General features: G+C 40.2%; 1 protein-coding gene across 5 annotated transcripts in view; it reads left to right on the top strand.

The window, feature by feature from the left end:
• The window catches only part of LOC140489393 (trinucleotide repeat-containing gene 6B protein-like), a 224,314-nt gene that overhangs the window by 23,627 nt on the left and 176,714 nt on the right, over positions 1-23,973 (top strand). For 3 of the 5 annotated variants that reach the window (XM_072588897.1, XM_072588900.1, XM_072588896.1), the window contains exons 2-3: positions 18,222-18,291; positions 19,310-19,409. In XM_072588897.1, coding sequence (XP_072444998.1) covers positions 19,356-19,409 — 54 coding nt within the window. In that variant the 5' untranslated portion in view covers positions 18,222-18,291; positions 19,310-19,355. Of the gene's footprint in view, positions 1-10,142; positions 10,161-18,221; positions 18,292-19,309; positions 19,410-23,973 lie in introns of those variants that run through there. The other 2 variants (XM_072588898.1, XM_072588899.1) reach the window with 2 other exon arrangements.

The following is a 23,973-nucleotide window of genomic DNA, read 5'->3' as shown; positions in this document are numbered from 1 at the left end:
TTATCCACCTTTCTATTCTGTAAGACCTCCTGCACTTCCTCTTCTGTAATGTGAACTGTTTTTTAAAACATCAAAGCTTATCTCTCTGCATTTTCTAGAGTCCATTTCTTTCTACATAGTAAAAACTGATAGTAGGCTACTGCAAAAATTACGGAGGTATGGCATTGAGGGTGCATTAGAGGTTTGGATTAGGAATTGGCTGGCTGGAAGGAGACAGGGTAGTAGTTGATGGTAAAGGTTCATCTTGGAGCGCAGTTACTAGCGGTGTTCCACAAGGATCTGTTTTGGGACCATTGCTGTTTGTCATTTTTATAAATGACCTGGAGGAGGGGCTTAAATGCTGGGTGAGCAAGTTTGCGGATGATACGAAAGTTGGTGGAGTGGTGGACAGCGAAGAAGGATGTGGCAGGTTACAGCGGGATATAGATAAGTTGCAGAGCTGGGCAGAAAGGTGGCAAATGGAGTTCAATGTAGCTAAGTGTGAAGTCATTCACTTTGGTAGGAGTAACAAGAAGATGGATTACTGGGCTAATGGTAGGCTACTTGGTAGTGTGGATGAGCAGAGGGATCTTGGTGTCCATGTACACAGATCTCTGAAGGTTGCCACCCAGGTAAATAGTGTTGTGAAGAAGGCATATGGCGTACTGGGCTTTATTGGTAGAGGAATTGAGTTCCGGAGTCCTGATGTCATGTTGCAGTTGTATAAGACTCTGGTGCGGCCGCATCTGGAGTATTGTGTACAGTTTTGGTCGCCATACTATAGGAAGGATGTGGAGGTACTGGAACGGGTGCAGAGGAGGTTTACCAGGATGTTGCCTGGCATGGTAGGAAGATCGTATGAGGAAAGGCTGAGGCACTTGGGGCTGTTCTCATTGGAGAAACGAAGGTTTAGGGGTGACTTGATAGAAGTGTACAAGATGATTAGGGGTTTAGATAGGGTTGACGGTGAGAACCTTTTTCCGCGTATGGAGTCAGCTGTTACTAGGGGACCCAGCTTTAAATTAAGGGGAGGTTGGTATAGGACAGATGTTAGGGGTAAATTCTTTACTCAGCGGGTTGTGAGTTCATGGAATGCCCTGCCAGTATCAGTGGTGGACTCTCCCTCTTTATGGTCATTCAAGCGGGCATTGGATAAGCATATGGAGGTTATTGGGCTAGTGTAGGTTAGGTAGTCTTCGGTCGGCGCAACATCGAGGGCCGAAGGGCCTGTACTGTGCTGTATTTTTCTATGTTCTATGTAAAATATATTTTATTTAGAATCTCTCCCCTCTCCTGGGGTTCAACACAAAGATGACCACCTGGATTTTTGAGGCTCTACCCTCTGTTGAGTTACCCTTTTGCTCTTAATGTATTTGCAGAATCTCATTGGATTACACTTAACCAAATCTGCCAGTGTTATCTCATATCCCCTCTTTGCCTTCCTGATTTCTCTCTTAAGAATTCCCCTACACACTTTATTAAGAGATTAAGTTGAACCAAGTTATCAATATCTAATAAAAGATTTTTTTCTTGTTTTTGATTGGAACCTCAATATCTTTATTTGTTCATTGTTCCTTAATCTTACTAGATGTACAGTTCACTCTAACAAGAACAAAATGCCTCTGAACTTTAATCGTCACACCCTTGAAAGCCTTCCACTTGTCAGGCATCTTTTTACCTGCAAACAGTCTACTCCAATCAACTTTAGAAAGTTCTTGTCTCATACCATTAAAATTTACCTTACTACAATTAAAAGCTTTAACTTTTATGGAAGACTTATCATTTTCCATAACCATTTTGAAATTAATAGAGTTATGATTGCCAAAGTGTTCACCCACCTTAACTTCAGTCTTATTGTCCAAAAGAAGGTCTAGTTTTGCTCTTCTAGTAGGAGTGTTAGCATATTGATAAAGAAAATTTTCTTGAACACATTTGACAAATTCTTCACTATCCAAACCTTCAACACTATGGTACCTCCAGTCAATGTTTGTAAAATTAAAATCCTGCATTATTACAACCTGATTAAGCTTACATATATGAGAGATCTCCGTACATATTTGTTTCTCAAATTTTCTTCTTACTGGTGGAGGAGTAGATAGTTCAGCAGGAAAGATAGAATGCTCAGTGTTGTGGTACAAAGATAACAATTTCTCCCTCAATGTCAGCAAAACTAAAGAGCTTATCATCTTTGCCCCTACTGACACCAATGGAGCTGAAGTATAGAGAGTTGAGAGCATCAAATTCCTGGGAGTGGTGATAACAAACAATCTATCCTGGACTGACCATACGACAGTCAAGAGAGCACAATAATGCCTCTTCCTAAGGAGGCTAAGGAAATTTGGCATGTCCATAAGGACTCTCACCAACTTTTACAAATGCACCATAAAAAACATTTTATCTGGGTGCTTCTTAGCTTAGTATGGAAATTGCTCTGCTCAGGACTAGAAGAAGCTACAGAAAGTTGTGAACACATTCTAAACCACCACACAAGCCAAACTCTCATCCATTGACTCCATCTACACTTCTTATAGAGTCATAGAGATGTACAGCACAGAAACAGACCCTTCAGTCCAACTGGTCCACGCCGACCAGATGTCCTAACCTAAACTAGTCCCATTTGCCAGCGGTTGGCCCATATTCCTGTAAACCCTTCCTATTCATATACCCATCCAGATGCCTTTTAAATGCTGTAATTGTACCAGCCTCGACCACTTCCTCGAGAAGGTCATTCTATACATCTCTGCATGAAAAAGTTTTCCTCTGGTCCCTTTTCATGTCTTGCCCCTCTCACCCTAAACCTATGCCCTCTAGTTCTGGACTCTTTCCCCCACCTCAGGGAAAAGACCTTTAACTATTTATCCTGTCCATGCCCCTCATGATTTTATAAACATCTATATGGTCATTCCTCAGCCTCCGACGGTCCAGGGAATACAGCCTCCAGCTATTCAGCCTCTCCCTAAAGCTCAAATCCTCCCACCCTAGCAACGTCCTTATAAACCTTTTCCTAACCCTTTCAAATTTCACAACATCCTGTACAGCTGCAACGTGACCTCCCAACTCCTATAATCAGTGCTCTGAGCAATAAAGGAAAGCAGATCAAATGCCGCCTTCACTATCCTATCTACCTGCGACTGTGCTTTCAAGGAACTATGAACCTGCACCCCAAGATCTCTGTTCAGCAACACTCCCCAGGACCTTATCATGAAGTGTATAAGTCCTGCTAAGATTTGCTTTTCCAAAATGCAGCACCTCTCATTTATCTAAATTAAACTCCATCTGCCACTCCTCAGCCCATCAGCCCATCGGCCCATCTGATCAAGATCCTATTGTACTCTGAGATAACCTTCTTTGCTGTCCACTATACCTCCAATTTTGGCGTCATCTGCAAACCTACCAATTATACCTCCTGTGTTCACATCTAAATCATTTATATAAATGATGAAAAGCAGTGGACCCAGCATGGATCCTTGTGGCACAACACTGGTTACAGGTCTCCAATCTGAAAAACAGCCTTCCATCACCACCCTCTGTCTTATACCTTCAAGCCAGTTACATATCCAAATGGTTAGTTCCCCCTGTTTTCCATGAGGTCTAACCTTGCTAACATGTCTTCCATGAGGAACCTTGTTGAATGCCTTACTTAAATCCATATACATCACACCTATTGCTCTGCTCTCATCTGTCCTCTGTTGCTTCTTCAAAAAAACTCAATCAAGTTTGTAAGACATGATTTCCAATGCACAAAGCCATGTTGACTATACCTAATTAGTTCTTGCCTTTCCAAGTACATATCAACTCAATCTCTCAGGATTCTCTCCAATAACTTGTCCATCACCAATGTCAGGCTCACCACTCTATAGTTCCCTGGATTTTCTTTCCCACCTTAAATAATGGCACCACAATAGCCAACTTCCAGTCATCTGGCCCCTCTCCTGTAAGTATCACTGATACAAATTTCTCAGCAAGGGGCCCAGCAATCACTTCCCTCGCTTCTCACCAGAGTTCTAGGATACACCTGATCAGATCCTGGGGATTTATCTACTTTTATGTGTTTCAAGACATCTAGCACGACCATCTCTGTCATATGGACATTTTTGATGATGTCACCATCTATTTCCCCACATTCTTTCTTCCATGTCCTCCTCCACAGTAAACATTGATGCAAAATACTCGCTTATTATCTCCTCCCATCTCCTACAGCTCCACACATAGGCTGCCTTGCTGATCTTTGAGCGACCTTATTCTCTCCCTCGTTACCCTTTTATCCTTAATGTATTTATCAACTCTCTGTGGATTCTCCTTATAACCCTATTGGCCAAAGCTATCTTATGTCCCCTTTTTGCCCTCCTGATTTCCCTCTTAAGTAGACTCCTACTCCCTTTATGCTCTTTTAAGGAATCACTTGACCTTTTCTGGCTGTACCTGACATATGCTTCTTTCTTTTTGATAACCAAAACCCCAATTTGTCTAGTCATCCAGCATTTCCTACACTTACCAACCTTTCCTTTTTACCCTAATAGGAATATACTGTCTCTGAACTGTCATTGCATTTTTGAAGGCTTCCCATTTTCCAGCCATTTCTTTACCTGCGAACATCTGCCCCCATTCAGCTTTTGAACGTTCTTATCTAATACAGTCAAAATTAGCCTTCCTCCAAATTACAACTTCAAGTTTTCGGTCTGGTCTATGCTTTTCCATCACTATTTTAAATCTAATAGAATTATGGTCACTGGCCCCAAAGTGCTCCCCCACTGACCCATCAGTTACCCTCCCTGCCTTATTTGCCAAGAGTAGGTCAAGTTTTGCACTTTCTGTAATGTTAACAAATTCCTCTCCATCTAAACCCTTAACACTATAGCAGTCCCAGTTGACATTTGGAAAGTGAAAGTCCCCTACCATGGCCACCCTATTGTTCTTACAGATAACTGCAATCTCCTCAATTTGTTTCTCAATTTCCCACTGCCTATTAGGGTGTCTATAATACAATCCCAATAAGATGAATAATCCTTTCTTATTTCTCAGTTCCACCCAAATAAGTTCCCTGGATGTATTCCTAGGAATATCCTCCCTAAGTCCAGCAGTTATGCTATGCCTTTATCAGAAACACCACTCCTTCTCCCCTCTTGCCCTCCTTTCTATGCTTCTTATAGCATTTGTATCCTGGAACATTAAGCTGCCAGTCCTGTCCATACCTGAGCCACATTTCTGTGATTGCTATGATATCCCATTCCATGTTCCTAACCATGCCCTGAGGTCATCTGCCTTCCCTGCATTGAAGTAAATGCAGTTTAATTGATCAGCCCTACCTTGTTCTTTGCCTTGTTCCTTCCTGCCCTGACTGTTTGTTTGACTTGCTCCTTTTCCCAACAGTACCAGTCTCCGATTGATCTCTTTCCTCACTATTTCCTTGGGTCAAACATTGCAACAGCATATAAAGTAGTAATTGCTGCTCCTGGAATTTGAAGAAATTACCTACAAAATCTAAAGTTCCTCCAAAAAAGGAGCAGCTCTTACAACCGCCATTTTTTTTCTCATCCTCCATCTTGGATTACCGAGATCCCACAGAAAAGCAGCCAACCAGGTTATGATCTCTTCCAACCTCTTCAGTGAGGCAGAAGATAGGAAAGCTTAAATACACATGCCAGTATGTTCAAGAACAGCTTCTTACCCTTCTAAACTGCTGAATGGACTTCTCAAAGTTCAAATCTAATGCTGATCATGCTTTTGTACACCACCTGGGCAGCTGTAACTTTGTATTCTTTGCTCAATTCAATCATTGCAGATGCTGCCAGACCAGCTGAGCTTTTCTAGCAATTTTGTTTTTGTTTCTCATTTTCAACATCTGCAGTTCTTTTGTTTGTATCAACTTAGCGATCCAGTGGCAGATTATCCCTCCTTACATAAGGGGACCAAAGCTGTTCATAGTATTCGAACTATAGGCTAACTAGTGCCTTGCATTGTTTTAGGAAAACCTCCTTGCTTTTCAACTCCAGTTCTTCGGAAATAAAGACCAACATTTCATTTATCTTCCCTATTACCTCCTGAACACGGATGCTTGCTTTTTGTGATTTATGCACAATGAATCTCATGCTCCTCTGTGCTACAGCTATCTGCAGTCTTTTTCCATTTAAATAATATTCAGGTCTATTTGCCTGCAAAAGTGCCGAAACTCCCTTTTCTCCCCCCACATATTATTCTATTTACCAAGTTTTAGTCCACTCACTTGTCCTGTCTTCCGTAGACTTTGTCATCCTTACTATTTACCTTTCCATCTATCTTGTCATCAGCAAGCTTGGTGATCGTATATTCTGTTACTCATGTTATTAATACATATTGTAAATAATTGTGGCTCCAGCAAATGATTCTGATTCGATGCATTTTTAAAAATCTTCTCTGGCATATGGTCATCTCCAAAGGCACACCTTTGTTGAACGTAATTATTAGCCTTTGTAAAAGCTAGCCAATTAATTTCAGAGGCTGCTAGGATTTGGAGTCACGTATAGGCCAGATCAAGTAAGGATACCAGAATTCCTTCCTAAAGTGCAACCAAATGTTGTTTTTTAAATGACAATTGACAGTATCAGTAATGGTGACCATGAAACTAGTCTTCAATTCCATAATTATTAATTGAATTTAAATTTTGCCATTCCATTGTTGTGGTGGAATTTAAACCCATGAACCCACAGCATTAACCTGAGCCTCTCTGTTATAGTACTAGTCCAATAATAGAGCCACAAATACACAATATCTGGAGTGAGAATAAATTGAGAGAAATTATGCAATAATTAAATATTAAAATATTGAAAGTTGGAAAGAAAATAATCCTTCCTGCTTCTTATGTTATTGTCGCCTCTGTCTTGCATTCTTGTTTGATATGCCTTCTGCCTTTTCATACTTCCGTAAAATGTAACACTAGAAGCTCGGTGCATGAGCGGTAACCTAATTACTTCATTGTACTTCTTGTGATTTATAATACAGTACAAAAATTACTAGCAAAATTCACTATATTTCACCTTGTGATCAACTTTCCAGTTTACATTAAAGTTTTGATGATAAACTTAGTAGCACACACCCTTTGTATCCGAGCATCTGCTTGCTTTGGCATTTGGGTCACCTGTCTGTCTCATTGTTGGTTCCTTTTGGGTTTTGTTAAAAGAAAATAGCATTTGATGATGTCAATTAAAAGGTTGTCTTGAGTTCTTAGTCTGATCCCTAGGTGTAGAGTTTCGGTTGATGGCCAGTACTGTTACTGTTGCCTCTTTCTTGTAATGTATTGATGAATTTGCAGTCTTTTTTTGTTCTGTTAATTTTTTTCCTTAATCTGAATGTGTTGACTCCTGGGGTACAAGCTTCATGGTTGGTGGCTGATGTCCAGTCTCTTGCTCAAGTGATTGTTGTTTTGTGTGAAGAAGAATTCACACTTCTTGACTTCAGGATTTTCCGAAATATTTTGCAGTCAATTGAGTATATCTGAAGTGGTCATACTGATAGCGTGCATGACATGCCAGCCAATTTAAGCACAGCACGGTTCCGCAAACAATATTGCGGCAGTGGCTAAGTAATCAGTTTTAGTGATTGTAGCTTTAGGATGAATATTAACCGATACACTGAGGAGAATTTCCATGCTCTACTTTGAAATAGTGTCATGGGAACTTTTAAGTCTACTTGAGAGGGAAGACCCAGCCTTGATTTAACATTTAAAATGTCCCAAGAGTGCAACACACTGTCAGTACTGCAGAGTTATGTGAACGTGAATAGTGAGTGTCAGCTTGCTCGATAATAATGGAACTTTCACCATTATCCATGTGTGTACCACCTAAGGTCAGCTAATTATAGATGGGGCAAGAATTGAATGAAGGGTCATCTGCACCACTTCACATCAGCGTGTTATGTTGATGTGGATGTCGGTTAGCTTGGTTGGCTCATTTGCTATGAAGTGTAATCTCTATAGCATGGGTTCAATTCCTGCAATAGCTGAGGTTACTGTGACGCATTCTCCTTCTCAACTTCTTCCCTCCCCTGAGAGGTGGTGACTCTTGGGTTAAACTCACCACTAGTTATCTTTTTCGAATGAGAGAGCAGCCCTATGGTCTTCTGGAACTATAATAACTTTACTATTTGCTATGTTCACTCACTGAACACACAGAGTGCTTCTTTCGTTTAAAATGGCTTCTGCAAAACTTCTGACTCTTTTGAGAAATGTGTGTTTGAGTCATTATGTGTAGTATACAAAGCCCAAGAATGCAGAAGATTTGGAGAATCCTTTCGCCCAAAACATTGAACGGAATGAAAGGAATATGCAGGCATTCAGACTTTGTGAATTGGGTTCATGTTTGTTAGTCCTGCTATTCTAAAACAGCTCAGTGGCATTGTTTCAAAATTTGAGCATCAGCTGGTTTAGTGGATTTAGCATCCTTTGGCATTCTGAATTAACACACAATATTTGTTTTATTAAAAACTTGTTGTCAATGTTCAAGAGAACTTAAAATTCCACAGTTCTGTTAATGGATATGGGGAAATTAGGTGGCACTTAATTGGCTGCTTTATGCAAGTATGTGTACATGAATGTAAGCCAAATAATAATCTCCTAAACTGTAAAATTTAGGAATAACTTTGAGAGTTCCCACAGTAGAAAGACTGGATAATTGGTTCCATGTACTTTGTTCCCCTGTAACCCTGAATTTAATCCAATCTTTGCAGCCAGCAGTGTGTGGGGTGGTTTTCATCAGCCTGGTCCATGGTTTCCTAACTTATTGAAGTCTTATGATTTTATATTTTTCAGCAGAGCATTTCAGAGTTAATTGGGAATAATGAAATTAAAAATAACAATTATTATTTTTATCTTTCAGTACAGTATAAAACATGAAAGAAATGGTGCTTCAGTACAAACTCCCGTGTTCTGGATGTTATTGCTTATTTTGCTTGCTATTTCTTGTAATTCTTTTGGATATTGTGCTGTTTCTAGGCTTTCAGTAGACTGGTAGATGTGTGAAAGTTATGCCAGTTTAACTTCAGTAAGTTTTTTCCATATTTTGTGGAATTTTGAAGAGGTGCACATATGAAGGAAGACATGGAAATTCCTATTTTCTTATTAGAACAGAGCAGATCATGGGGTGGTATGGTAGCAGTTTAAATGAAAAGAGAATGAGACAAAATCGATGCAGATTTGCTTCTAAATGTGGAAGGATTTTGAGGCACATGCCACAGCTACAGGATTAAATGTAGGGTTTGGAACACACAAGAGAATCCTCTTTGCAGGATTAGAACAATAGAATTCATTTTTACTGTCAGTGGTTGAGATGAAAACATGTCCACATTCAAAGATTGTCTAGAAGTGAAGAAAAAGGAGACAAGTAAATAGTAAGAGATGGTCAATCTTGAAGTGTAATTTGGCTAATAGGCTGGCTATTGTTCATCTTTAAGTGGGGAGTATATGTAGCACATATAATTAAGCTCAATTCTATTCTTGTCCCAAAGCTTAAGTGCTCTTTTTCAGTAGGAATAATAATTGATATATGCCCCTGCTAGGGCTCAGAAAAACTGAGATCAAACTCTCTCTTGACCGAGAATTTTTATTTCCAGGAAGTGATCTTGATTTTAGCTGAAATACATAAAGGTAGCTTATGGTTTGTTCACAAATCCCTCTGAATATGTATTTTAATTCAAAGTGAAGCCTGTGCTATGGCAGCCAAGGGGTTAATAAAGTTCTGCCTGCACTGCAACACTCAATTCTATCCTCCATTTTCTCCTGAACAGTTCCCTCGTCATAATTCTTTCAGTACAGTGTCGTGAAAACTGCACAGGTTGCTGCTCCCTTTCCTTCTCCGCCTCCTCCCACCTTCCAATGACTGCAGTCTGCTTGGTTATGAGGTGGGCAAACTGCCAAGTGTGTGTGACAGCAATTAAGCGTATGCAAAGCAGTGTTGTGTTTTGGGGAGGCGATGTCTGCGAGCGACCAGTCACCAGGACCCCAGCACCCAGCGAAAACTGTTTTACTACAGAGAGAGGGAGACAGAATTTTGTTGCCATTTTTCAAGTTCCCGCTGTGTGTGTGTTTTCATGTGTGTTTATGTTTTGTTGTTGTTTTCCTCTCCCAAATATTTGCTGGCTTTCAACTGATGGAGCGGTCTTTTGTCCTATTTTACCGTTGTCTCATTGGTTGAGACACGCGCTCGAGATGGGTGAGCGTTAAAATGGAATGAAAAGAATATACAATGGATTTTTTTTTAAAAAAGTACCCTTCCTTAAGGTGGTGGCAAAGGGTTGTGGGCATGGAAACAAGCCATATTTAGGAAGAATCTTGGTTATTAGATCCTTACCTATACAAATTTGTATAACAAAATAGTTTCGCTTTTTATTCCCTAAGAGAAAACCAACCTGTTTGGAGACGTGGTCTGCATTAGTAATTGAGTGTAATGTTTTGTTTTTAAACGTGATTTTATTTCACTGTGCATTGTTTAAATTTGCATTTATAACATTACAGGAGTTTTGCATTTAATGATCATATTAGGGTAACTTTTAAGGACACAAATTCTGTCTCAGAAGTTGCTCTTAAGTATAGTAATTAAAACAATCTGTATTTGTCACTTTAATACTATATATTGTCCCTCTTCTGTTTCTAGGATACTTGCACACCACCTCTATGTTGCTTCATGTCATTCTTTTCCTTTTAATATGGATTCCACTTTCTTTTCTCCTCTTTACCTGCTACAGTATTGTTTCATAAACTTCACGCTGGATCTGGTACTTCATCTAAATGGCCATTCTCTGAGAATGAATCTTGTGTGAAAACATAGTCATGTTATTTGACTGAGACAATATAGTCTTCATGCAACATTCAGCTGCATATGTTTTTCAGCCAGTATCATTGCACAGCAAACAGGAGGAGTCAAAACTGAATTGCCGCCGTTTTCTTTGAGCTCAGCCAAACACTACCTTGGCTAAATGAAAATTCAAAGGTCCTGTTTCAGAGCCACGAGTGAAAATCATAAATAAAATACTAACATTTGAGGTTTCCAGTCCAAAATGTGCACTCTTCAGCTCAGTCAGTAGAAAATAATCGTTTGCATGTGCACAAGACTATTTTGGGAATCAAGGAGAGCATTCACAGGGCATCATTGTCATCATCATCATCATCGTGGGAGACTTTGCTCTGATTTTTTGCCTTCTTGAGGTGATTTAATGGATTTACTGGGATTCACGATAGGCTTAAATAAAAAAAGTGGTCTCCAGAGTGAATGAAGCTATTATCCATATCAACTATTCATCACAGTAATCCATACCCTTTTTAACTTCAAGAATAAATGATGTGGGTGTCATTGGAGAGAGAACATAGATACTTAACCAGATAAAGGAAGTAAGACTACAGCATTGCTTCACAGTTGTTTGCTCAAATCAGGGATGGGGTTATGAAGATGAGAAGCCAGATGTCGAGCAGCATATTTTTATATATGTGACAAATCAGCAGCTGGTACCTGTTGCCAAAAATGTGGCTAAGATCTGGTTACGTGATATAGTGGGAAATGGGTAAGGTTAGCATTTTGGGAAAGTGAATAAAATGTCGTGAAGAAACTTTTTTCATTCATACTTGTCTGATACTTGTTACATACTGATTTTAATTTCCTTAGTTCCAAGGACTGTATGCTGTGATAATTAGAAGTAGTGGGATCAAGATAAATGTGGGAACTGAAATAAACGAATGGTAGTCTAGAAGTAGGTAGACAAACCCCATTCTTTTTAAAATACTTCAAACAAATCACTTGAAAATTAAAGTAGTAATTTTTGACTTTGGACAGAGGAATAATTGTACTTTATATATAGTTAAATAGTTATAACTACAAGATAAATTTAACTTTTTCAAATTTGACTCTTTGGATTTGAGTGTTGCTTGCAAAACTGATACTTTCTGTTGAAGTACAGTTGTCCTTAAAGAGATGATGAGCAATATTTAAACTGCAGTCTTTGGAGGTATGACTGACTACAGTGAAACTTGATCATCATGTGACTATCAAGTAATAGGTTGTAGGTAGTGTATGCTTGGAAGGTACTATCAACAAAGCTTTGGCTAGTTGCTACAGAGCCTGGAGTCATACAGAACGGAAACAGACCCAACTCATCCATGCTGACCAGATATCCTAAATTAATCTAGTCCTATTTGCCAGAATTTGGCCTGTATACCTCTTAAACCCTTCTTCATGTACCCAACCAGATGTCTTTTAAATGTTGTTATTGTACCAGCTGCCACCAGCATGTCTGGCAACTCATTCCAGTAAAGCACCACCTTCTGCATGAAAATGTTGCCCCTTGGGTCCCTTTTAAATCTTTCTCTTCTCACCTTAAACCTATACCTTCTAAGTTTTCCTCTACCCTGGGGAAAAGACCTTGTCTGTTCATACTATCCATGCCACTCATGATTTTAAAAGCTTCTTTAAGGTCACCTCTCAGCCTCTGGCACTCCCGGAAACAGCCCCAGCCTCTTCCTGAAGTTCAAACCCTCCGATCCTGGCAACATCGTTGTAAATCTTTTCTGAACCCTTTCAAGTTTAACTACGTAATTCCTAGAGCAGGGAGACCAGAATTGAACACAGTGTTCCAAAAGTGGCCTAATCAATGTCCTGTTCAATTGCAACATGGTATTGTAACTCCTATACTCAATGTACTGACCATTTGAGGCAAGTGTACCAAACGTTGCATTCACTACCCTGTCTACCTGTGCCTCCACTTTCAAGGAACTATGAACCTGCATCCCAAGACCTCTTTGTTCAGCAACACTCCCAGGACCTTACCATTAAGTGTACAAGTCCTGCCCTGATTTGTCTTACCAAGATGCAACACTTCACATTTTTCTAAATTAAACTGCTATGGCACCCTATAGATGTTGCGCACTGCAGCCATGGTGTGCTGGTAGCAGAATGAAGTAGATGTTGAGGCTTGTTGATAACATTTGGAATAAGTTGAGCAACGAATGTGGGAAAATATTCTTGAACTCCTTGTACCAGTGTATGTAATTTGTGTTGCACAGGAGATGGTCAGCAATAAATGATAAGATTTCAATTTTCTTCAAAACCAGATTAATTCAAAGCATGATTTAAAATTGTCAAGCATTGCCTTTTAATCCCTGTCGATTGCTTTTAATATATGTGGTATTGTCACTGGGATTGCAGTGTTTGTAATAGTGGGAGTGGGAGTGGGAAATTTGCCTAGAATGATCTGTGGAAAGAACTCTGTACATGTGTGGATTTTAGCATTCCAAATTTGTAAAGAGCATTTTGAACCTTGCAGCATCATTGCAAAGTACACATGGTAACAAGACTAACACTGGTGAGAAAGATTTGAGGTGGTGAATTAAATGATTATTCATAAAGCATGTAAAACTGTTAGGTCAGTGTTTTCAAAGTATGTTGCCATCAACAGATATGATTTAGCTGAATAAATATAATTTAACAGAACCATGTAATATTGAAGATTTAGTTTGCTACATTTAATATTGCAGAACTGAGGTACAAAGAGATCTGGCTGTCCTGGCAAATGAATTATGAAAGATTGGTGTGAAGATGCAGCAAGTGATTAGGGAGGCAAATGGAATATAAAATAAGGATATTTTGCTACAGTTGTATGAAGGCCACATCTGGAGTACTAAATACCGTTGTGGTTTCCTTATGTAGAATAGGATGTAAATCAGTTAGAAATAGTTCATAACTGATTGACTTGACTGATATCTGATATTGGGTTTGGGAGTGAGGTTGCTTTGAGGGAGGTTGGACAGACTGGCCTGTATTCAAGGTTCTGAGGGAACCTGACTGGATGGTTACTGGAAGGACAGTTCCCTCTCTAGAGGAAATTAGAACAATGGGACATAGCTTAAAGATAGAGTTTCCATTTAGGACACCTTTTGTAAAGGAGTGGTGAGCCTTTGGAATTCTCTGCCCCAGAGAGAGGTGGAACTGGGGTCACTTCAAAAGTTATCCATCTTGCCTTTAATTCCCTTTTATAGTTGAGATTCTTTCATGGTTATGTGGAAGAGTGAAGTTGAAACTGTGGTCAGATTGTGGAGCAGGCTAGTGGGGTGACCAGCCTATTCCTACACCTAATTTATATGTTCCTACATGAGTATATAGTTTGTGTTTATATAGCAGAATTCAAATTCTTGGATCATCCCAGAAGCACTTTACTTTCGGAATGTTGTCACTGTCATATTGTAGGGAAGTACTATTTAAGTGTGCCAGTGGCCTAAATGTGCACAAGCAAAATCAGGTTTGTTTATGATAACAGAAAAACATAGTTTAGCATGTATTCTAAGCAAAGATATCAGTTGAAGCAAGTGCTGTCCTGCTCATAGATTTAAATAGTAAATATTTGAAAAAAGTAGTGTTAATGCTTTATGAAGTTGAAAATGTATGTATATTTATATGCAAGCGTGAAACAAGTGACTCGCATAAGGATCTGAAATGTTCATCAGAGTCTTTGGGAAATAGTGAGAGGTTTACTCCTAGAAGCATGAAGGCTTCTGATTTTGATCAAAGTTTGAATTAAAAACAGCCACTATTGTCATTTCAATATGTCTAGGAGAAAGTGAGGACTGCAGATGCTGGAGATCAGAGCTTAAAAATGTGTTGCTGGAAAAGCGCAGCAAGTCAGGCATCATCAAAGGAACAGGAGAATCAATGTTTTGGGCATAAGCTTCCACATTCCTGAAGAAGGGCTTCTGCCCGAAATGTCGATTCTCCTGTTCCTTTGATGCTGCCTGACCTGCTGCGCTTTTCCAGCAACACATTTTTAAAATTTCAATATGTCTCACTGGGTAGTAATTTCCCCTCTACTTTAACAAGAAACTTAGAGACAGTAAGGTATTCTTCTTGAACGAGATTTACGGGGTTGGTGATGTGTGTGAATGAGAGACATTGGGGTGTGTGTATGCAAGAAAATCTCTTCTTGACCCCAATCCTGTCCCGGAAAACACACCGTCTCTCAGACTTTATAAACGTTGGTTCCAGTGAAACAAATAATGTTTGATACAGATCATGAAACTCATCCTGATAAATTAAGGTATGATATGGGGATATAGATTGCAAGTTTGATTTCTGACTTTTGTTGAGTTATCTGATCTTGGGTGACTTGGTCTTATGCAAAAACACTTGAATAAATTATGGGTGTCACTTGCATTTTGTATTTTTTACATTTGACTCTAAGTTGTTGGGGCTGTTCTGTATGGATGTTTCACTGATACTGTAAGAGTGGCTGGTTTTGCAATTAGAATAGATGTCAAACAAAAGTGCATTTGGATTGGGTTTGTTTGCCCTCTAATAAGCTTGAATTAGGAATGCACAACGCAACAGAGGCTGAGCACTGCATTGAACTATGACTTTTCAGCTCTTCCCCTGCTCACCTTGAGTAACTTGTTATCACTCATTGAGGATTGTATGTGAAGATTGTGTGTGTATGTAGAAACAGGCCATTCAGCACATCAAGTCCACACTGAACTTTCCAAACGTAACACTATGGCAGTCCCAGTCTAAGGGTTTAGATGGAGAGGAATTTAAGTGTGTACAAGAAAATTTTCTGATTCAGTATGTGATTATACCTATTAGAGAAGGTGCAAAACTTGACCTATGCTTGGGAAATAAGACAGGGCAGGTGACCGAGGTATCATTGGGGGAGCACTTTGGGACCAGCAACCATAATTCTATTAGTTTTAAAATAGTGATGGAAAAGGATAGACCAGATCTAAAAGTTGAAGTTCTAAATTGGAGGAAGGCTAATTTTGACAGTATTAGGCCAGAACTTTCAAAAGCTGATTGGGGGGGCAGATGTTCGCAGGTAAAAGGCTGGCTGGAAAATGGGAAGCCTTCAAAAATGAGATATTGAGAGTCCAGAGCCAGTATATTCCTGTTAGGGTGAAGGGAAAGGAAAAGCTGGATGACTAGAAAAATTGAGGTCTTGATTAAGGAAAAGGAAGGAAGCATATGTCAGGTATGGACAGGAGAGATGAATGAATCCTTAGAGTATAAAGGCAGCAGGAGTATAAAAACAGCAAAAAGAGGACGTGAGATAGCTTTGGCAAATGGGTGAAGGAGAATCCAAAGGGATTTGGTAAATATGTTAAGGACAAAAGGGTAACTAGGGAGACCATGTGGCCCCTCAAAGATCAGCTTGGTGAAAGTGCTGGAGATTAGACTGGAGTGTGTGATGCTGGAAAAGCACAGCAGGTGAGGCAGCATCCGAGGAGCAGGTGAGTCGATGTTTCGGGCAAAAGCCTTCTCCTCTCAAAGATCAGCAAGGCAGTCTATGTGTGGAGCCGCAGGGTATGGGGAAGATAGTAAACAAATATTTTGCGTCAGTGTTTACTGTGGAGAAGGACATGGAAGATAGAGAATGTGCGGAAATAGATGGTGACATCTTGAAAAATGTCCATATTACAGAGGTGGTGGTGCTGGATATCTTGAAATACGTAAAAGTGGTTAAATCCCCAGGACCTGATCAGGTGTACCCTAGAACTCTGTGGGAAGCTAGAGAAGTGATTGCTGGGCTTCTTGCTGAGATATTTGTATCATAGATAGTCACAGGTGAGGTGCCGGAAGACTAGACCTTGGCTAACATGGTGCCATTATTTAAGAAAGTTGGTAAGGACAAGCCAGGGAACTATAGATTGGTGAGCCTGACATCCGTGGTGGGCAAGTTATTGGAGGGAATCCTGAGGGGCAGGATTTACATGTATTTGAAAAGGCAGGACTGATCAGGGATAGTTAGCTTGGTTTTGTGCATGGGAAATCATGTCTCACGAACTTGATTGAACAACAGAGGATTAATGAGAACAGAGCGGTAGATATGATCTCTTTGGACTTCAGTAAGGTGTTCGACAAGGTTCTTCATGATATACACTTAATGGTAAGGTCCTGGGAAGTGTTGCTGAACAGAGACCTTGGAGTGCAGGTTCATAGTTCTTTGAAAGTAGAGTCTTGAGTAGATTAGATAGTGAAGAAGGCGTTTGGTATGCTTTCCTTTATTGGTCAGAGCACTGAGTGTAGGAGTTGGGAGGTCATGTTGCGACTGCACAGGACATTGGTTAGGCCACTTTTGGAATATTGTGTGCAATTCTGCTCTCCTTCCTATTGGAAGGATGTTGTGAAACTTGAAAGGGTTCAGAAAAGATTTACAAGGATGTTGCCAGGATTGGAGAACTTGATCTATAGGGAGAGGGTGAATAGGCTGGGGCTGTTTTCCCTGGAGCGTCGGAGGCTGAAGGATGACCTTAGAGATTTATAAAATCATGAGGGGCATGCATACGGTACATAGACAAGGTCTTTTCCCTGGGTGGGTGAGTCCAGAACTATAGTGCATAGATTTAGACCTGAGGGGCAACATTTTCACGCAGAGAGTGGTGCGTGTATGGAATGAGCTATCCGAGGAAATGGTGGAGGCTGTAACAATTACAGCATTTTGAAAGGCATCTGGATGGGTATATGACTAGGAAGGTTTAGAGGAATATGGGCCAAGTGCTGGCAAACGGGACTAGATTAGGTTATGATATCTGGGGCAGGGACGAGTTGAAGGGTCTGTTTCTGTGCTGTACATCTCTGACTCTCCAAAGGGCATTCCACCCAGACCCACCCCGTGCATGTAACCCTGTATTTGATCACTAATCCACATAGTCTGCACAGCCCTGGACTCTATGGGTAATTTTCCATTCCCAGTCCACTTGACCTGCACATCTTTGGACTCTGAGGAAACCAGAGCACCTGGAGGAAACCCAGGCAGACACGAGAGAATGTGCAAACGTCACACAGTCACCTGAGGGTGGAATCGAACCCGCAACCTTGGTGCTGTGAGGCAGCAATGTTAACCACTGAGCCAGCATTCTTATCATGGCTGTTTGGGTATCAAAAGGGTTGATTTACGGGACCTTAAGGTTTTGGATGAGAAATATTGTGTTGCACAAATGGAAACCCACTGAAATAAGTAAAATTTTGCTGAAGATAAGCACATTTTGTCAAAGCTTTTGATCTTGCAAACAACAGGGCAATTGCAAGAAATACCAATGCAAAACATTACTGTAAAAAAATTGAGTGTGCTTATTGGTTAGCAAATGGACTCTGTTTCAGTTAGATGATGTGAGCTGTAAAACTTTGTTTAAACCTGGCAACTTGATTGGTCAATGCATTTTCTTAAGAAATGAACCAGTAATAATCAAGATCTGCATTACCAAATAAGTATACTTTGTTAATTATCTTTTCTTTATGTTGCAGAGTGTTTGCACCATATGTAGTCAGAAGAGAAGATCTGTTGGGCTGTAGACGCCCTTGAAAACTGTCACAGGTAAAATTTACATATTTAAATAATGCTCAGTGTTTGGGTGTGAAAGAATTATTCCTCAAAACCATATTGAAGACTTTGTTTTATACTCCAACTGGTATAGTAGCAAGACAAACAAAATAGAAGCCCTTTGGTTTAATGAATTCTTAGTACTGTATGAGTAGTGGTCCTTCAATAAATTGGTATTTGAGTTAGATTTTCTTCTGCATAAAGACTTGAGTTCTTTAAACTTCTGTACATTTGACATTAGGGTGTTGAGGCTGTTCTATTTTGAATGTTTCACTGGTACTGTAAGAGTAGCTGGTGTTGCAAATTATGTGGAGGTGCCGGTGTTGGGCTGAGGCGTACAAAGTCAGAAGTCACATGACACCGTTGTTGTGGTTCTGTTCGCCGAGCTGGGAATTTGTATTGCAGACGTTTCGTCCCCTGTCTAGGTGACATCCTCAGTGCTTGGGAGCCTCCTGTGAAGCGCTTCTGTGATCTTTCCTCTGTAGTGGTTTGAATCTGCTGCTTCCCGTTGTCAGTTCCAGCTGTCCGTTGCAGTGGCCGGTATATTGGGTCCAGGTCGATGTGCTTATTGATTGAATCTGTGGATGAGTGCCATGCCTCTAGGAGTTCCCTGGCTAGGAACACCTAGGAGCTAAACTCCGAAAGCTTGTGATTTCAAATAATCCTGTTGGGCTATAACATGGTATTTGTGTTGCAAATGGTGTCAAACAAAAGTGCATTCTTCTAATGTTGATATTGAGGTATATTATTTGGGGCAAAGTAGTATGAGCTTTCCTCAGTGTCTGTATGTGCTTTGCTTAGGATCCTTACTTGACATTGAGTGCCTATTTTCCCTGATTCCAGAATATGTAGTTGGAATATAAGGAAGACACTAAGGTCCTGGACAACTTGGCTTCAATGTTTGTAATTGTGTGGGTGTCTAACTGGTCCAAATAAACTGTTCGATTGATATGTGTTTCTGATGGCTTTATTTTCTGTTCTAACCTGTTGAAATGTTTTTCCTTCCAAACAGTGTTTGTACAAAAGTGTTTGCGGATATTTGCACAGAAACCCTTCTCATGCAGGTTAATGACGGGTCAAGGCGCCAGCAAGCGTGTCTCAAGACCTTCATGGTAAGAGTGTCAGAGTTCTTCAGCTTTATTCAGTAATGTTCAATGATATTTTGATATTTCAGGTTAGTCTAGGGGCATAGTTTTTGTTTACATGTTTTTCAACAGGAGCAAGGTTAGGAACCTTCATATTCTGGGACTGAGAAGGGGGGGAAATATTCATAATTCCTAATACCAGACATTGTTTTGTGACTTCTGTTGTGTTTGTTGATATTGGGGTTTCACCTTGGCACAAGAGTGGTTGTAGAGCCTGCTAACGCACTCTGCTAGGGCTTGTTCTGAACATCAGCTGACAAGGACATGAGCAATTGGACAAAAAGTTGTCCTTGTTTTGATTGCTTTAGTTTTTTGAATGGTCTTAAATGAAGACATTGCTAATTGATTGCTGTTGTATTTGGTGAGCTGTAATGATGAGTTCGGAATACAGTTGATGCTATGTATTTGTTGTACCCAGATTCTCAGTCATAGATCATTACATGGTAATTACACCCCCTATGTCCAATCCCTCAATGATTATCTGAGTAATGTACTTTTTCTCAGTTCTTTGACTGAGAAGTGAAAATATGATGTGCAGGATAGGGAAGGAGAGGTAGCTGAAGTTCACTTAGTCTGGTCCATTCCCAGTGACTGAAGAATCACCTTTGTTGACTCAGGTAGACTCTTTGTCCTTGCAGCTTAAAATGCAATTTAAAGAGTGGGGAAAAACAATAACTGAGATATTTTATTGTTTCAGATAAATACTGCAACACTGGAGTTTTTCACAATATAAACTATGAAAATTCAAGCATTATTGCAATTCTCTTTTACCCTTTGACTTTTTACTTGTTCTTATATCACCGGGGGAAAAAGCTGGAGGTCAAGATAGTTTGGGTTTTTATATTGCATTGCTTATGAATAGTTTTTATTTTTATAGATAAATGCTTAAGTTAAAGAAAATCAACAATTCAAGTAATTCCATCCTCTCTAAATTGGTTTCTCTGTAGTATCCTTGTTGCTGAGTCAAAAAGCTGAGGTTTCAATTGCCACTCCATAATTTCAGTGCATTGCTGAGGGGTCTGCTTAACTATTCGATGTTACAGTTGATCCTTGAATCCAACTGTACATTCCTTCAAATCTCAAAATCCAAAAATGTATCCGTAGTCTTGAATATACTGTGTATCTACAACCCTCTAGGTCAAGAGAGTTCCAGAGATTCACAACCTTGTGAGTAAAGAAATCTTTCCTGATCTCGGTATGAAATGGCCAACTCCTATCCTTTGACTGTGACCTCATTCTGGGCTCTCCAGCCTGGGGAACAGCCTCGGTCAAAACTATTCAGACTTGCATGTATCCTTCAGACAGGAGATTGAATGAAGCTCTATTATGGCAATGATTAAATGGACATTCAAGATCTCTCAGTATTCTACAAAGCAGAAAATGAGATCCTCAGCCAGTATTCCTCCCTCAATCAAAACCAAACCTTGGCATTTATTTCACTACTGTTTATAGAATCTTGCTATACATAAAATGTCGGCCATATTTGTCATAGAGATGTACAACACTAAACAAACCCTTCGGTTCAACTCATCCATTCCGACCAGATATCCTAAATAAATCTAGTCCTGTTTGCCAGCATTTGGCCCATTATCCCTTTAAACCCTTCCTGTTTATATAAGCATCCCAGATTCCTTTTAAATATGTAATTGTATCAGTCTCCACCACTTCCTCTGGCAGCTCATTCCATATATGCATCATCCTCTGTGTGATAAAGTTGCCCTTTAGGTCCTTTTAAAATCTTGCCCTTCTCAACTTTAACCTATGCCCTCTAGTTTTGGACTTGCCCACCCTGGGAAAAAGACTGTGTCTACTTACCCTATCCATGCACCTCATGGTTCACAAACCTCCACAAGATAACCCCTCAGCCTCTGATTACATGGATCATTACATGGTAATTACACCCCCTATGTCCAATCCCTCAATGATTATCTGAGTAATGTACTTTTTCTCAGTTCTTTGACTTCTCAGACTTTGGGAGAAGTGAAAATATGATGTGCAGGATAGGGAAGGAGAGGTAGCTGAAGTTCACTTAGTCTGGTCCATTCCCAGTGACTGAAGAATCACCTTTGTTGACTCAGGTAGACTCTTTGCCCTTGCAGCTTAAAATGCAATTTAAAGAGTGGGGAAAAACAATAACTGAGATATTTTATTGTTTCAGATAAATACTGCAACACTGGAGTTTTTCACAATATAAACTATGAAACTCCAGGGAAAATGGCGGCAGTCTGTTCAGTTTTCCCTATAGCTCAAACCCTTCAACCCTGGCAACATCCTTGTCAATCTTATCTGAACCCTTCCAAGTTTCACAACATCCTACTGAAAGGAGGGAGACCAGAATTACATGCCGTATTCCAATAATGGCCTAACCAATGTCCTGTATAACCACAATATGACCTCCCAACTCCTGTACTTAATGCACTGACCAACAAGCGCAAGCATACCAAATGCCTCCTTCACTATCCTAACTGCCTGCGACTCCACTTTCAAGGAACTGTGAACCTGTGCTCCAAAGGTCTCTTTGTTTAGCAACACTCCTCAGGATCGTACCATTAAGTGTACAAGTTCTGCCCTGATGTGGCTTTCCAAAATGCAGCACCTCACATTTATCTGAATTAAATTCCATTTGCCACTCCTCAGCCCATTGACTCATCTGATCAAGATCCTGTTGTACTCTGAGGTAACCTTCTTCACTGCCCACTACACCTCCTATATTGGTGTCTTCTGCAAACTTACTAATCATACCTCTTAGGTTCACATCCAAATTATTTATATAAATGATGAAAAGCAGTGGACCCAGCATTGATGCTTGTGGCACAGGCCTCCAGTCTGAAAAACAACCCTCCACCACCACACTCTGTCTTCGACCTTCGAGCCAGTTCTGCATCCACATAATTAGTTCTCCCTATATTCCATGTGATCTAACCTTACTAACCAGTCTACCATGAGAAACCTTGTTCAATGTTTTATTGAAGTCTACCACTTCATTACCACAGTTTATGTCTACCACTCTTCCCTCTTCAATCCTCTTTGTTACTTCTTCACAAAAGTCGATCAAGTTCATGAGACAGGATTTCCTACGCACAAAGCCGTGTTGCCTCGCCGTGATCAGTCATTGCCTTTCCAAATCCCTGTAAATCCTGTCCTGTCCCTCAGGATTCCCTCTAACAACCTGCCCATCACCAATGTCAGGCTCAATGGTCTATAGTTTCCTGGCTTTTCCTTCCGAGCAGAAGAATTGACGTTTTGGGCATCCCTTCTGAAGGGCTTATGCCCAAAATGTTGATTCTTCTGCTCCTCGGATGCTGCTTGACCTGCTGTGCTTTTCCAGCAACACAGTCTTGACTCCGGCATCTGCAGTCCTCACTGTCTCCTGGCTTGTCCTTTCCACCTTTCTTAAATAGTGGCACCATGTTAACCAGCCTCCAGTCTTCTGGCACCTCACCTGTGGCTATCAATGATACAAATATCTCCGCAATAGGTCCTGCAATCATTTCCCTAGCTTCCCACAGAATTCTTGGGTACGCCTGATCAGGTCCCAGGAATTTATCTATCTTTTATGTGTTTTCAGAAGTCCAGCACCCCTGTCTGTGTAATATGGACAATTTTCAAGATGTCGCTACTTATTTCACTACATTCTCTATTTTCCATATCCTTCTCCACAGTACACACTGATGCAAAATACTTGTTTAGTGACTCCCCATCTCTTGCAGTACCACGCATAGATGGCCTTGCTGATCTTTAAGTCATCCTCTTCTCTCTCTAGTTACCCACTTGTCCTTAATGTATTTGTAGAATTGCTTTGGATTCTCCTTAACCCTATTTGCCAAAGCTATCTGATGTCCCCATTTTGCCTTCTTGATTTCCCTCTTAAGTATACTCCTACTGCCTTTATACTCTTCTAATGATTCACTCGATCTATCCTATCTATGCCTGCCGTATGCTTCCTTCTTATTCTTGACCAAAATCTTAATTTCCCTAGTCATGCAGCATTCCCTACACTTAGCAACCTCGTTGTTCACCCTAACAGGAACATAGTGTCTCTGGACTCTCGGTAACTCATGTTTGAAGAATTCCTATTTTCCAGCTGTCCCTTTACCTGCCCCCAATCAACTTTGAATGTTCTTGCCTGATACCATTAAAATTGGCCTTCCTCTAATTTAGAACTTCAACTTTTAGATCCAGTCTATTCCATTCCATAACTATTCTAAAGCTAATAGAATTATGGTTGCTGGTCCCAAAGTGCTCCTCCATTGACACCTCTGTTATCTGCCCTGCCTTATTTCCCAAGAGAAGGTCAAGTTTTGAACCTTCTGTAGTAGGTACATCCACATACTGGATTTAGATTGGTTTCACAGGTCGGCGTGACATTGAGGGCCAAAGGGCCTGTATTGTGCTGTTACGTTGTAACATCTTTCCTAAATACAACTGTAATGTTATCTGTGTAGCAGCCAACCTGTACTGCGAAGTAATTCGTTGCATGTGCAGAGCTTTGTCATGTGTCTAAAGTATGATAACTTGCTACGTAACTGCA

This window comes from Chiloscyllium punctatum, chromosome 18 (genome assembly GCF_047496795.1).
Source record: "Chiloscyllium punctatum isolate Juve2018m chromosome 18, sChiPun1.3, whole genome shotgun sequence".
Lineage (NCBI taxonomy): Eukaryota > Metazoa > Chordata > Chondrichthyes > Orectolobiformes > Hemiscylliidae > Chiloscyllium > Chiloscyllium punctatum.
This window is presented reverse-complemented; position numbering and strand designations above follow the sequence as displayed.